Raw genomic sequence first — 14767 nt, 5'->3', positions numbered from 1 at the left:
TGTCTCTGACACATGCTAGGTATGCTAGCTTTTGTCCTGCTAGCAGTAGGTTGCTTGTTGCCAAGAAAGAGCTTTGTAAATCTTAACACCATATCTAAATGTGAACTATTATTACAAGACTCTTCTGTCTCTTGGGCTTGCTCTTCACTAGGCTTTTTACACAAGTGACCTGAAACAAAAATACTAAGGCTCGTTTACCAGAAGTGGAAAATTCTATTCTTTCTTCAGCCTATCAATTTTTACAATATAATTGAAAATGATTATAATTATTAACTTTTCTTTACAAAAGTTTGTTAAAAATTAGTAAATTCAACAAGACTGGGAGTTTTTCTTTTGCTAGTTCTTTTCTAGTGAGTGCATTTATTTTTTTAAGACATAATGATTCAAGATCTTTATTTGATGGTATTAGTTTGAGAATCTTTATACTTTTAAAGTTAATGCTCTGTTTCTTCTGTGTTCTCAGATTCATAGGCTCTGATCATTCTTTTTATGTATTCTAGGTTTTTTATGATATTACCTGGCTGATTTATTTTATTGATCAGATTTTCTGCCATCTTTGTTTTAATTGTGTTGGCTAAAGGTTTATCAGTTTTAATAGTTTTGAAAGACTTTCAGTCTTTAGTCAAAGCTTTTTGTTGTTCATCATTTGTAATGTTTTTGGTTTCCAACTTTTTATTTCCTTTTAATTTTCAAGATTACATCTTTCGTGTTTATTTTGTATTTATAGGGTTCTTAATTTTAAAAATGCATATTCACTTTATTAATCCTCTCCTTTCCCATATTAATGTATGTTACCATAGAATTTGAATCTGGATGATTTTGTGATCTTTTCCTTTTACCAAAACATGTCCCTTTAGAAATAAAGAGCAACAATTTATTGCTTTAAATAGTTAAAAACAGGGAAAATATTTTTGAAAAGCAAGGGTGGATAATCCCTAAATACTCACCATAAACAGGGGTTTTGCCAGGCAGAATGACCACTACTAGCTGCAGCCCAGCATATGTGTTCTTTAAGTGCCTGAACATAGGCTCAACACTATCTGCTCCTTGGGCATATTTGCAGAAACATGGTTGACCCTGAATTGGCATTCCTGCATCTCTTGAAATCTTTCTGAGTTGTTCTGTGAAGGACCTAAAGAAGAAGAAGAATAATAAAAAATTTGATCAAAATGATGACATATAGTTTCAAAATCAAAGGCCTTTCCTTATGTATTTCATTAAACACCAAGAAATTTCTCTTTAGAAAGACCTAGCTGGGACAGTAGTTTAAGAAGACAGAAGCATTTACCCTAAACAGCATCTATATGAGGGTACTTAAGTTCTGTCCAACCCATGGATTAAAAATGACTTTGTAAATTTTATCATCTCACTCTTCAATCTACCTAATCATCATATTACATACTCATAGAGTGGGAAGGGGCACAGAGGTCCAAAAGTCTAGCCCTACCTAAATTAGAAATTCAACTTCATAACCTCAACAAATTTAACTTCTGCCTCAAGTCCCAGTGATGTGGGATATTGTTGTGCCATAAGAATAATAAAAAGGAAGTGTTTCAGAGGACACTGGGAAGTTTTTTTATTAATTGATGCAGAGTAAAATGAGTGCAAATAGAAGAAAAATAACATTTAAAGTCTTTTTGGCAAATATACTAGAATGTTTGCCATGTCCTTCTCTAGATCATTTTACAAAGGAGGAAACCAAAGACAAGCAAGGTTAAGAGGCTTGCCAAAGATTGCATAGCTAGTAAAGCTGAGGCTGAACATGAACTGTGGTTTCCCAACTCCGGGCCAAGCACTTTATCCATCGCACCATCTAGTTGCCCCAGTAAGACATATTTTCTGATATTGCCAAAGTGGAAATTTTTTTGTAATACTCACATATGAAATAGGGGACATTCCTTTTTGTATTTAATTTTTTCAGTGGGAGAAAGGGATCAAGGGATGGAAAGAATAAAATGAAAACAATTCCAGGTGTGGAGAACTCATTAATCTATAAGGTAGCCCATTATATGTTTTTTAGTAGCTCATACAGTAAAGGGACTTTATGATGAGCAGAATATATGCCAAAGTTTGTTATTGGAAAGAATTATAATTGGAAAAGGAGTTGGGATGGTCATATAATGAGAGACAGACCTAACAGACATCCATTGTGCTTGTTACTTTGGTATCCATGTGCTATCCAGAGATCTATAGGAAATCCCAAAATGTTGGAACATTTAAGGGGGGAATGGATAAAAGTCATTTGGGATGAGAAGATACGGATTGACTATATCCTGTATTACTAATGGAGTACTCTCATCAATGAGATAACAGAGCCATAAAAATATTATACAGTATGTAAGCATAGTGCCTAACACATTTACACATGTATATTCTAAGAGTTCAGAGGGGTGAAGTAAAGGAACTTGGCTTTAATTGGAGTGGGTTACTTCTGGGGTGAAAGCCCCACCCTTTAAATAAATTTGGCAACTCTTCTATAGCATCTAGTCAAAGACGAGATAAATAAGTACACAGAGAGGTTAAGTGACATACCAATGATCAAAGAGCTAGTATAAATCAGGGGCAAGAACTAACTTCAAGTTTTTCTTACTTCTAGCCCAACATCATATTTTCTGCTCCATGCTTTCTCTCGTTTTGTACAAAGTAGTCTCTAATCAAAGTCTGCCAAATTACTTAGTATTAAGAAGTTTCATTTTCAAAATGTTCAACTGACTGGGGCATAGGGAAGGTCAATGAACATTCTGTTTTGTTTATATCAATAATAAGAGTTAATACACACAAAGAACTTTTTTTACAAAATAGTTTTTAAAACATGTTATCACATCTGATCTTCACAAGAATCCCATAAAATGCTGTTACTTTTCAATAAGTTTTTATTGATGTCTTGTTTTTTTTACATCACCATCATCATAGTTTTCCTCAGTATCCTTTTCCTGTCAACTTCTCTCCCAGTGAGTCATCCCATAAAATAGTATTTTTAAAGGAGGAGGAAGAAGAAGAAAAGAAACAAGTCATGCTATATATATTATTCCCTTCTTCTTGATGAGGAAACTAAGACTGACTTGCCCAGGATCACATAGCTGTGTCTAAGGTAGAATTTGGAGCCACTGATTCTAAGTTCAATGCTCTTTCTACCATGTTAAGATAAAAAAGCCAATTTTTAGTTTTTGGGGGGAAAGGCACTTTCCAATGTCAAATAAGAACTTAAAACCCAGGTCTACCTTGATAGCTTTTCAACTTTAGTTACTCCAGTATATTAAAGGTTTTCTTATTCACGGAGTATTATTAAACTAAAGTTGCTTCTGTATGATTTTGATCTAGGAGAGAATGGCAGAACAGGCTTCAAGTCAATATGAGAGCATCAGTGATGGACTTTGGCACATAGTCTGGAACGGGTACCTTATCAAATGCTAAAGATTTTAACATACTTAACTGTAATTTCCCACTAACTATAGCTAAATGAAGATCTTATTTCTAAATATCTGTTTGAATTTCTATCTCTAATTTCAATCTTTCAAATGTCAGTTCTGAGTTAAGATGTTATATATTCATCAAGCTACAAAATTCAGAAGCAATTTGCAATTTATACTTCTAACACTGCCCTTTAAAAGTCAAATTACTTTAATACTTTCTAATGCTCATTACTCTTCAAAAGTCCTCTCTAAATACTTTACATTTCTAAACCGTTAGGCTTAAAGGAAACGTGGACAATGAATTAATATCACTAAAGAACATGTATGAACCAAACAGCATGGCCTCTGAAGTCACACTGCAAAAGTTAAATGAAATACAAAAAAAAATTTGATGGTAATACATTTATATTGGAAGATTTGTTCCACAATGTTCTTCTCTGAAACCTGAACAAATATTAAAGAAAAGGAACTAGACAGAACTACTGGAGAATTTAGAGCTAAAGACATGTTTTCTCAATAGGGGCATTAAGGAATATACATATTTTCCAGGAACAAATGGCACCTTTACAAAAACAGACCAGTCAGGGTACAAAGAAACTTGGAAAAAATGTAGAAAAGTAAAATATTCAACACACTCTTTAAAGAGAATAATGAATTTAGGCAAAAAGTACAGACTTAAATTATTTAATTACATACTGAATAAATGTCTGGGACTGTGTCAAAGAATAAATAGAAATAATAAGTATGTGAGAGAGAATAACAATGAGAATAGCCCAGAATTTCTGAGTTATAGCTAAGGACTAGAATACAGTCCTCAAAGAAAATATTTTCTCTGAAAATATCAGAAGTAATTTTTGAAATACATGTCAGACTTCTGAATACTGATATTCAACCAGGGTTGATAGGTCAGGATATCCAGATTTGTTCTGCTCAGCTAAAAACCATTTGAGACACTTGTAAAACCCAGCTGAAATGCGCATTGGCAACAGGAGGGGAGAGGGAAAAAACATGAATCATGTAACCATGGAAAAATGTTCTACATTAATTAAATAATTTTTAAAAATCATTTCAGACAACAAAATTTGTATCTTCTTCAGAGTTCTTTGAAATTCTGACTATTACAATCACTAGTCAGTAGATGGATAAGAAGCTAGTTTGAGCCTATAAAATATTTTATGAAGAAATAACCATGCTACTTCTCAAAACATGTCATTAAAGACACCCAAATTGTGTACTCCTGAAAGTCAAATAAGATGGTGGCCCTTATGTTTGACATAGAGGTGGGAGCTTGCCTAAGAAAGTTTTGCTGTAGGAGGGCTATATAGGTGGTTTTGTCAGAACAGGTTGGGGTCACACAAAGAGATCTTGCCCAATTGATAAAGGGTAGTGAAATAAGTGATAGAGAAATAAGGCCAGATATGGATGAAATAGAAAATTTTGGCTAATAGCAAGAGTGTCTTTCTCTGCTGCTTCAGTTTTCATTGTTTTTCCCTTATTTTCTATCAACATTTTACTTTTCTTCTCTGCTTAATAAATAAAATTGCATTTTTTCCTTCTTAATTATTTATAACTTATTTTTCATTTACCCTTCAGGTTGCCAAAAGAAAAAAGCCCATTTCAAACCTAACTGCTAACTATATAAAATTGGTGACTTCGATGAAAATTGCTCCTTAATCAAATGGCCTACACATGCTTTCTACTCCCCTCTGTGATAACAACCCTTAAAAGAAAGGTTTCCCTCACAGTCTACACAAAGTGGTTTAGTGTGCCTCTCTGACTCACCTCTGACCACCCTTGATAAAGACCAAGAAACACACAGAGAAAATTGACCAAGTTAGCTCTGCATCCCTCAAACATGAATAATGAGTGATCATCACTTTAGTTGTGTCAAGGAGACTTACTTAAGATGGACTTCAGTACACTGCCGTTGAGGAGCAAAGCAAGCGATCGCCCAGACCTTGATTTCAATTCCAGTGTGGAACTGCTTATTCCTCATATCCCAAACCCCCTGGACAGGTGTAGCAATTGCTTTATTCTGTCAAGGAAAAGGTGGGAGGAAGTTTGTAAAAGAGAAAGAAAAGAGACCCCCATCAATGCTTTTCTTAGTTACATGGTTTTATAAAGCTTTGTAAAATTTTAAAGTATTAAAGTGGTATCTGATGTGAGGTAAATTATTAGAGCAAAGGAATACTATTGTTCTTAAACCTTATATTTAAGCATAATGAAATAGAAATCTCATCATTTACTCTTTATTAAGGACTTTCATAGCACCTCATAGCAACCATTAAGCATCACTATAAGGACAGGAATTATTATCCTGTATGGGAAACTGAGGCTTAGATGTTTCCATATTCACACAGCTTTTAAATACTGGTGGAATAATTTGAACCTGTCTTCTGAAGTGACAAAATGAGTTATCAGAGGAATAAAAATGAAAGACAGCATTTATGCTTCTAATATGTTTATACCTAGGAAGAGGACAAATTGGGCAATAACCTGATACTTTTCAATTTTGTATTTTGGGGAAGAGGATCAAAGTTAGTCTGAAACACTACAGAACTTTCTCTCCCACAAAAGCTGTTTCTGAAATTTAATATTCACATTGCAAAGAAAAATCCCTTCTTTCTTAGTAATGTTCCATAGAGACATTTCCAATTTCCAAATCCATGGATTGGCTCAAAAAATTAGAAGCATTACATTAACTATGAGAAAAGACAATACTCATCATTGATGGTGGTCAGATTCATTTCTTTGCTAGGAGAAACAGAATTATATTAGAGGTCAAACTATGCTATCATAACCTCCAAGAGCCCTGGAGCATGCATTTAAAAATACCAATAAGACCAGATAATGCACAAGTTATGTTCTGTCACATACCCTGCCTCCATAGAGGATTGATGGTGGCTGCAAGACCCGGCCAGTGACATCTGTCATTTCATCTTTAACCATTATGCCAAACTCACGAACATAAGGGTCTGTATTGAAACTTGCACTTCGCATCTTAAAAAGAAAACAGTAAACAAAGGGTCAAATGTGGGCTTAAATTTCTTCTTGAGAGCATGCCCATGCATAACTGTACAAAGAGTTTTGTTGCAGCAGACTGAATAACTAGACAGAGTTGACAGGGCCCTACTTTGGACCCATGTAGCAAGCAAATAATCACTCACCAATTTGCTGATCTCTTCTTGCCGATCAGGTGCTGATCTTGCAGTTGCCCGTATCATAGTAGAAGTTTGATTGTCAGTCAGTTTCTTTATACATCTCTGTCCTGCCACTATGTTGCATACCTATGAAGGTTTTAAAAATTCAAATAAAATAACAGTACAGGTATTCAGTCTACTTCTGGAGCTTATGGGATATCAAACTTAGACATTTCAAAATAAGGAAGAACTTTAATAATCAGGGTTTTCCCCAGATTAAATGGGCTACTTTATAAAATAGTGAATTTCCTCTCAGAGGAGGTCTTCAAGGCAGGGAGATGACCACCTGTCAAGAAGATGATAGAGAGGGGTTGGACACTTCAAATTCATACCTTAATTGGATGAGATTAATTTACTTAATTCTAGGAATTTTATGAGATTACTCCTAGACTCCATCTATTTCTTTAGATCCCTGAGTCTGTTTGTCCACCTTTAAAATAAGCGAGTTAGTATAATTCTAGGGCCTCTTGACCTGGGATTTGTAAATCCAGATTTAATTACTGTATTTCAATAGAATTGATTTCCTTTGTAGTTCTAAGTATTTTATTTGATGTGTTTTAGAACATAATTCTGAGAAGGGGAACACAGTGTCAAAATGGTTCTAGCACTGGGATTCCATTAAAAACTAATTATGTTCAATAAACACTCTCATGAAGCACTATGAGGAGCATAAATAAAAAAAACCACAGGTTTGTCCTTAAGAAATTTAAATTATAATAATTTTCCTAGTACATTTTAAAAATGAGTTGATCTACAAATTTTGACTTACATTTTCCAGGAATATACAAATTGTTTATAGTACTTCACCTAAGTTTCCTTCATGTTATGTCTGTTGGGTTTGCAGTCTAATTCTCTTACTCTGAAATATCTCTACTTTTCTAGATTCTATCTTGGCATCTGGTATAATACTGAGTACAATGAAGCTCAGTAAATAGTTGCTATCTCAATAAATATTTATATTCTTCCTCTGGACCATCATCTCCAAGGTCCAAGGGTCTAGGAACTCTAGGAATCTGAAGTTTCTGCCCAGCCCTGAAAAAGAACAATTAAATACATAAAACAATGCAACACTCCCCAACACCACCCCATTTTTCATTTTCAGTATTTACTGGTCAAGGATTTTGACATACTACAAAGTCAAGTCATAGTTTGAGACAAAAAATGGAAAGACCTGAAATTTTTATAGCTAAAAGAATAGCTAGTTGCTATAGACTCTAGAGAACAAGATGTGTAAGTAAATTGGGAAATTACTTGCCTCGAGGGGAAGGTATGTATGCTTTTGCTCCTGTCCAACTTGTAAACATGGAAGGTGAGGATAACGTAGAACCAACTTATGCCTGTCTTTAAAATACTGTGCCACCGTACATTCAACAGTCTGGCCACTCTCTTGCTGAAGTGGGAATCTAGAGAATAGAGAAATTCACGTTATAAACTTACACATGATTCCCTGGATGAATTGAAATTGATTTGTGAGAAAATATTTTACTGACATTCAAGGCAATAATTCAATAAAAACTTATGGGTCTCCTATGTTCTAGGCATTGATGAACTCCTTTTTAAAATTATATAAAAGGTAGGGATTGGAAGATTAAGACAAGAAATAGTTGGGGAAGTCACAAATGGGGAAAAAACATTTTAAGCAAACTATTCTAGAATTAGGGCTTTGAATTAGACTGACAGATCTCAGGCCTTATGAGCTTGGGAATCACTAATATACACACAGAGATCTAGGGCAGATGGAACTACATAAGGAAGCCACATTGGAAACTTCATTAATTTTTCTAGTAGGAAATACTTTATAGTCTTGTAAATCATTTATTGGGCAAATATTTTTATACAGGACCTCTAGTTCCAACAACAAGAAATAATTAAAATAACTAAGATGGTTCCTGTGAAAGGAGGATCTAATATGCCTAGGGTAAAAAAAAAACCATGACCCCAATGTGCATATGAATTTTATGGCAGCAGACAACTGTATTTGAGGTGCAATGTTTCCCAGCCAAAGGAAAAAAAGTCATCCAATATACCGCAAAGGGTGTAACACTGTGTCCTATTCAGACACAAGTGAAAAAGAGCCAAGAAGGGAGGCACTGTTTATAGTGTGGCTGTAACAAAGTTGTGCCACTGGAAGTTACTTCTTAGTAGAATAGTTACTATTGCTGAGTAAAGATTACTTTTATTTTAACCATTTACTTCTTGCAGCCAGAATACTAGAACAATTTTGGCATTGAATTCTTAAATCAAAGGAAGAATAACAGGGTGAAGAAAAAAACAAGGTTTGTAGTGTCTTCTTTGAGTAGGTTCATTGCATGATACAGTGCACAGGGCAAAGAATATTGGCTCTGGGAGCAGAGGACCCAAGTTCAAATCCCACCTTTGACCTGTGCCATATGACTGAGCAAGTAATCTAATCTCCTTGATCCTCAAGTTTCCTTATCAGTAAAATGAAAAAGTTGGGCTAAATGGCTACCAAAGTACCTTCCAATTCTTATGTTGCTTAAAATGTGGTAACAAGGAAAAGAGAACCCAGTAAAACCTCAGGGGACAGAGAGGCTTATTGTTGAGCTCAGTGCTAAAACACTGGGCCTGGTATCAGAAAGACCAGAGTTTGGATCTGAACTCAGACACTGACTAGCTGTGTGAACCTGGGCAAGTCACTCAACCCCTACCTGCATAAAACTGGACATGGAAATGGTAAACCACTCCACCATCTTTGCCAAGAAAATCTCATGAATATCTGGTCCACAATGTCATGAAAAGTTGGACATGTTTGAATGACTCAACAACAGCAACAAATCCTATTTTAGTAGCATATATAAGAGGTCTATAAAAAGGGTCTTTCAGAGTGACTTTAGGAGGCATGTAGTAAAGTATATTATGACTTTCCAGAAACTAAAAGATTCATCATACCTTATAATCAGATTTAGAGCAAGACAGGAATTTGGAGATTATCTAGTATGCTTAATTTTATGAATAAACTAAAGCCCAGGGATGTTGCATCATGTGCTCAAGGACATAATACCTGCTGAATGACTGACTGAATGGTAAGTAGCATAGCTGAGATTCAAAACTAGGACTCATCCACCATATCACAGCAACTTGCCCTGGGTCACAGAGCTGAGAGTGGCAGAGCTGGGATTCAAAACAAGGTCTTCTTGCTCCAACCCCACAGTAGTTTTCAATCAACAAGTTAATCAATAAGCATTTACTACATACCAAGCACTATGCTAATTTCTGGAGATTCAAAGACAGCAAAATAAGCTAGACCTCCTTGAATATCTTTTATTTCTACACTCTTTAACCTTGAGAATGTTCCCATGGTGGCAAGAGATTTGAAAGGATTTTAGAATACATAAACGGTCATATCCTATGGCCAGAAGGAGAGAGGTGATGGTCCCAAGATACCGTTTCCTGGTCAAGCTAAATATTGGAAATTGTGTCTAATTTTGAACTCTTCATTAGCAAGCCACATATCATCAAGTTAACTAATCATGATAATAATGAATAAGTCATAACAATAATAGCAATGGCTAGCATTTATTTAGTACTTAAAGGCTTATAAAAAAAAATATATATATATATCTATCTATATCACATCTCATTTGAGAAATAGCCCTTTCAGGTAGGGGCCCCATTTTATAAATATAGAAACTAAGGGTGAGAGAGATTAAGTGACTTGCTCAAAGTCATAATCTGGTATTTATCAAAGGCAGATTTCAGAGTCAGATCCTTCCTGACTCTCAAATACAACTCGCTGACCACTATGTAATCTTTTGTTGCTCAGTACTGTCTGATTCTGTTATCCCATTTGGGGTTTTCTTGGCAAAGATACAAGGGCAGTTTGCCATTTCCTTCTCCAGTTCATATAACAGTTGAGGAAACTGTGGCAAACAGGGTTAAATGACTTGCTCAGGGCCCTGCACAACTACTGTCTATGGCCAGATTAGAACTCAGGAAGATAATTCTTCTAGATTCCAGGCCAAGGGCTTGATCCACTATAGCACCTAGATGCCCACTATGCAACCTAGCTACCTCAGCAGTGAGGGCCTGGATATCATCACATATAAAGATCAGTTGAGGAACTGGAGATATTTAGTAAAAAATGATAAATGTTGATATTTTCAAATACCTAAAAAATACAGAAATGGTTTGTTCTGCTTAACTTAAGAGACAAACTAGGAATGATAGGTGAAAATTACAGGGAGATAAATCAGTTCAATATAAGGAAGAAATTCTTAATCAGAGCTTTTAAACAATGAACTAGGCTGTCTCAAAGTGAAGGAAAGCTCCCCTAATTCTATAGGTATTTAAAGAAAATAAATACTGGCATAAATATTATGTAGTGGATGGACAGAAAACTCTTAAGGTCAGCATCAAAGGCAAAATTTACAACAGAAACACATACACAACTCAATATAGTAGATTATAACATGGATCTAACTACAGAGCCAAAAAGCTTGATTTAATAGTATTTGACCTTTATAACAACACTAATGCTATTAAAGGGTACCAGTTAAAAAGTAATAACTTTTTAATTTTCCCAGCAAAGAAAATTCACCACATCTATAAAATCAACAAAAAAGAAAATGTTTAAATTATATACATATAATGAATAAACACATGTAGTAGGGCACCTAGTTTTACATGACCAACATACATTCCAAGACCCTTCATTAAGTTGAAAATTGTGCTTAATAGTGAACCCCATTATTTAATAGATTATTTCTTATATGAACATACCTTTGCAGGTATCCACTATAGCACCTAGATGCCCACTATGCAGCCTACCTACCTAACTTTTCTTAGGCTTATCAGAGCAACCTGCATCATTACTTTTGTACTTTGGGGACACTATAATAACTAGTGTTAATTAAACAAAGAGCACTGCTCCAACACAGATACCACTTGCTTGTGACAAAGGCCTTTGCAGGAGCCAATATTTGGTGAAGAACAATGTAATGACTCACACTAATGCTACTCAGAGTGAGAATGAACATGATTAGGCAAACTGTTGTGAGTCTATGCTGCTTGAAAAAACTGCATGGACTGAGCAAATCATTAAACAATTTTATTTTATGTATTATTTTGCCCTTAATTTTTTGATTGCTGATCACTTATACCTGAATTCTAAAGTGTTGAGTTACTTTAAAACAAAGTCCTAATATATCTATTCTGTTTTGTGAATTTTATAAAGTTTAGGCAATTTTCCTTCCATGTAGGTATATAGACACATATATACACTTAGTATTTTGTTTTCCATGGATTTAATTTCCAAAACTTGAAATCTATGATGAATATAGGCATGGTCAAAGTATGCTATGAGTAAAAACAAACAGAATTTTAATTTCAGAAGCACTCCTAAATTTATGCAATAGTAATCACCATTGATTTTAAGACCTATATAGATAAAAGGAATAAGTCTTACGTTTGGTGACTTGCTGGTCGTCTGGTGACATTACACACCCGGTACTTTCTCTTCATCTGCCCACAGTGTGTTATCTCTACCTTTAGACCTAATAAAACAAAAATTCCATACTTCTAGGTCCATTCAAAATTCTTCCCAGTCTACAAGGCATATTCATGTTTGTGTGGTGGCCCCTCTGCTGAGAGAGAGAGAAACCATTTTTCTTTATAAGTGCAGAGATTCTATTTGAGATATGATCTGCCACTTTGAAGGGCCCCCAAGCAATAGACACACCATGTGTCAGCATGCCTATACTTAAAACTTCCCAGCATAAAAACCTGCTAGAGATTGTACTTTAGAAACACAAGCCATTCAAGAACTCATGGTCTCCCTTCATAATAGAAATTCAGTTGTGATGACTTTAGAAACAAGCAAAAAAAATTTTCAGGGATTGGATGAGCTGCTTTCCCACTGTGAAAAATAGGGCAAACCCTCAATGATGGGCTGAAACTGTGTAATATCAATTTACCACCCAGTCTTAACATGCTCTACATTATAACCTACTTTAAATTTCTCTCCCACTTCTCTTTGCCCAACAGATGACCACATAAATATGAAAACATCAAGAAAAGAACTATTACAAAAAGGAAAAAAATTAGGGGAGATGTAAAGTCTGCCTATATTATTGGATCTCTAACTACAGTATGGTTGTCTCAAACCCTGTCTTATATACATAAAAAAAACCCCCAAATTGTTAATATTACAAGAATTCAATTGCAACCACAAAAGATTGCCAGGAAGAGACTTAGTTCTAAAGGGATGACTTACAATCTATTAACTCATATAGAAATACATTTTCCCCCTAAATGACTGGTTTGTAGGTCATTGTCAAGGAAGATGGAAAGTCCTCTATCTACCAGTTGCCTCCCCCAAAAGACTTGGTTATTCAGAAAATGACTGGGTACATAGCTCTCATAACCTGTGAAATGCATTTCATTTAATCTTCAAGGAAAGGCAATTAATTCCTACTGCCACCCCCACCTCCCTGTAAAAACACATAAATGAATAATAGCTTGCATAAAGTAGCGATAAGCAGAGCCTGTCAAGTTTGGCAGAATTAGAACATTTTAACCTTAACACAATAGAGCATGCCTCACATTCTAATTCAGCAGAATAAGACAAAAATCCCAACAAAAGATAAAAGTGACACTTCTCAGGAGCACTGTACTCTCCATATATGAACCCTTACCTTTGATTTCTTTGGTAAACTTTACCCTTTGGGAATCTGTCAGAGGTTTCTGTTGCTCTTCAATACTTTTGAAATCCAAAACTTCACAAACAAATTCAATAACTGGCTGTGCCTTGTAAAAGGCCGTTGCCGAGACTATATTAGAGAAAGAAATATGAAAGACATGGCCTAGGTTGTAGTGTTAACTGGATATATATATACAAAAATGTAATGAAATTTCTAATTGGTGTTTTTCTATAACACAAAAGCCTTCACTTTACAGGAGGTAATAATAGTTGTGCCATTTTGGGCAAGTTATTTATTTCTCTCTTTGTCTCATTTCCCTGAATAGAGTGGGTTGGTCTAGATCCCTGGTGGCAGACCTATGGCATGCATGCCAGAGGGGGCACTCAGAGCCCTCTCTCTGGGCACATGTGCTATCACCCCAGCACAGAGTTCAATAGGGTTCATTACTAGAAAGTCAGAGGGATGTGAGGCCAGACTGTTCCCCTCTGCCTCTCCACAGGCACCTAAGGACATTTCTCACATCACTCCTCCCCACCACCCCCAAAGGTTCATCATTACTGGTCTAGACAAAGGATTCTTAACATTTATTTTTCTGTCATGAAATTCCTTCTCATACCAAAAGTTTTTTTTTTAACTGAAGGAAATGTTAAATTTCAGTTATAAATTAGTAAAAACAAAAATGTAACATTTTTTTTCTATTTAAGCTCAGAGATTACCCCACCACTGAAATCTATGGGGTTGGTGGACAGCAGAACTCTAGGTCTAGAATATCTCTAAGGTCTTCAGCTCTTAAAATTTCAGAATAATGTCACATCTGTATATTGAGAGTGGCTTTTTTATGGCATATAGCTAGAACACATAATACGGAAAGAAGAAGGTGTTTATGTCTTAACTCTCATATTAAATAGTAAACTCCTTATACTCTTGGTTAGGAATCTATTCTTATTCACCTTTGTACTCTCATAGTGCATTGCATGTATTAAGTATTGTAGAAATATTTGTTCAATTGAGTCATGAAGAAGAGAATCAATTAATAGTGGGTAGAGGGAAGGGAGAGAACCTGAATCATGTAACCATGGAAAAATATTTTAAAAAATAAAATTATATTTTAAAAAACACTTTGGAGATCAAACCTACAACCATACTATAACCATGACCTCATTTATAATTATATAGTATTTAAATAGTGCCTTTAAGATTTCTAACTTGTTGTACATATGGTAACAATCCTGAGAGGAGAATGCTATCATTTTTACTCTATAGATGAGGATACTAGGGAAGACAAAGGTACAAAAGCAAAAGAGGGGATAGGAGCTATGTGACTCAGTAGATTGAAAGCCAGGTCTAGAGATGGGAGGTCCTGGATTCACATTTGGCCTCAAAGACTTCCTAACTGTGTGACCCTGGACAATTAACTCCCATTGCCTAACCCTTTTTGCTCTTCTGCATTGGAACCAATACAAAGTGTATTGATTCTAAGACAGAATATAAGGTT

At 35.1% G+C, this 14767-nt stretch overlaps 1 protein-coding gene across 2 annotated transcripts in view; it reads right to left on the bottom strand.

Annotated features, from left to right (window-relative positions):
• The window catches only part of AGO2 (argonaute RISC catalytic component 2), a 152168-nt gene that overhangs the window by 42608 nt on the left and 94793 nt on the right, over positions 1 to 14767 (bottom strand). For both annotated transcript variants that reach the window (XM_007488388.3, XM_007488389.3), the window contains exons 6-12: positions 13267 to 13401; positions 12039 to 12126; positions 7869 to 8016; positions 6581 to 6700; positions 6291 to 6413; positions 5315 to 5448; positions 948 to 1132 (exon numbers count right to left, since the gene is read on the bottom strand). In XM_007488388.3, coding sequence (XP_007488450.1) covers positions 948 to 1132; positions 5315 to 5448; positions 6291 to 6413; positions 6581 to 6700; positions 7869 to 8016; positions 12039 to 12126; positions 13267 to 13401 — 933 coding nt within the window. The remainder of the gene's footprint in view (positions 1 to 947; positions 1133 to 5314; positions 5449 to 6290; positions 6414 to 6580; positions 6701 to 7868; positions 8017 to 12038; positions 12127 to 13266; positions 13402 to 14767) is intronic.

Source organism: Monodelphis domestica, chromosome 3, assembly GCF_027887165.1.
Source record: "Monodelphis domestica isolate mMonDom1 chromosome 3, mMonDom1.pri, whole genome shotgun sequence".
Lineage (NCBI taxonomy): Eukaryota > Metazoa > Chordata > Mammalia > Didelphimorphia > Didelphidae > Monodelphis > Monodelphis domestica.
This window is presented reverse-complemented; position numbering and strand designations above follow the sequence as displayed.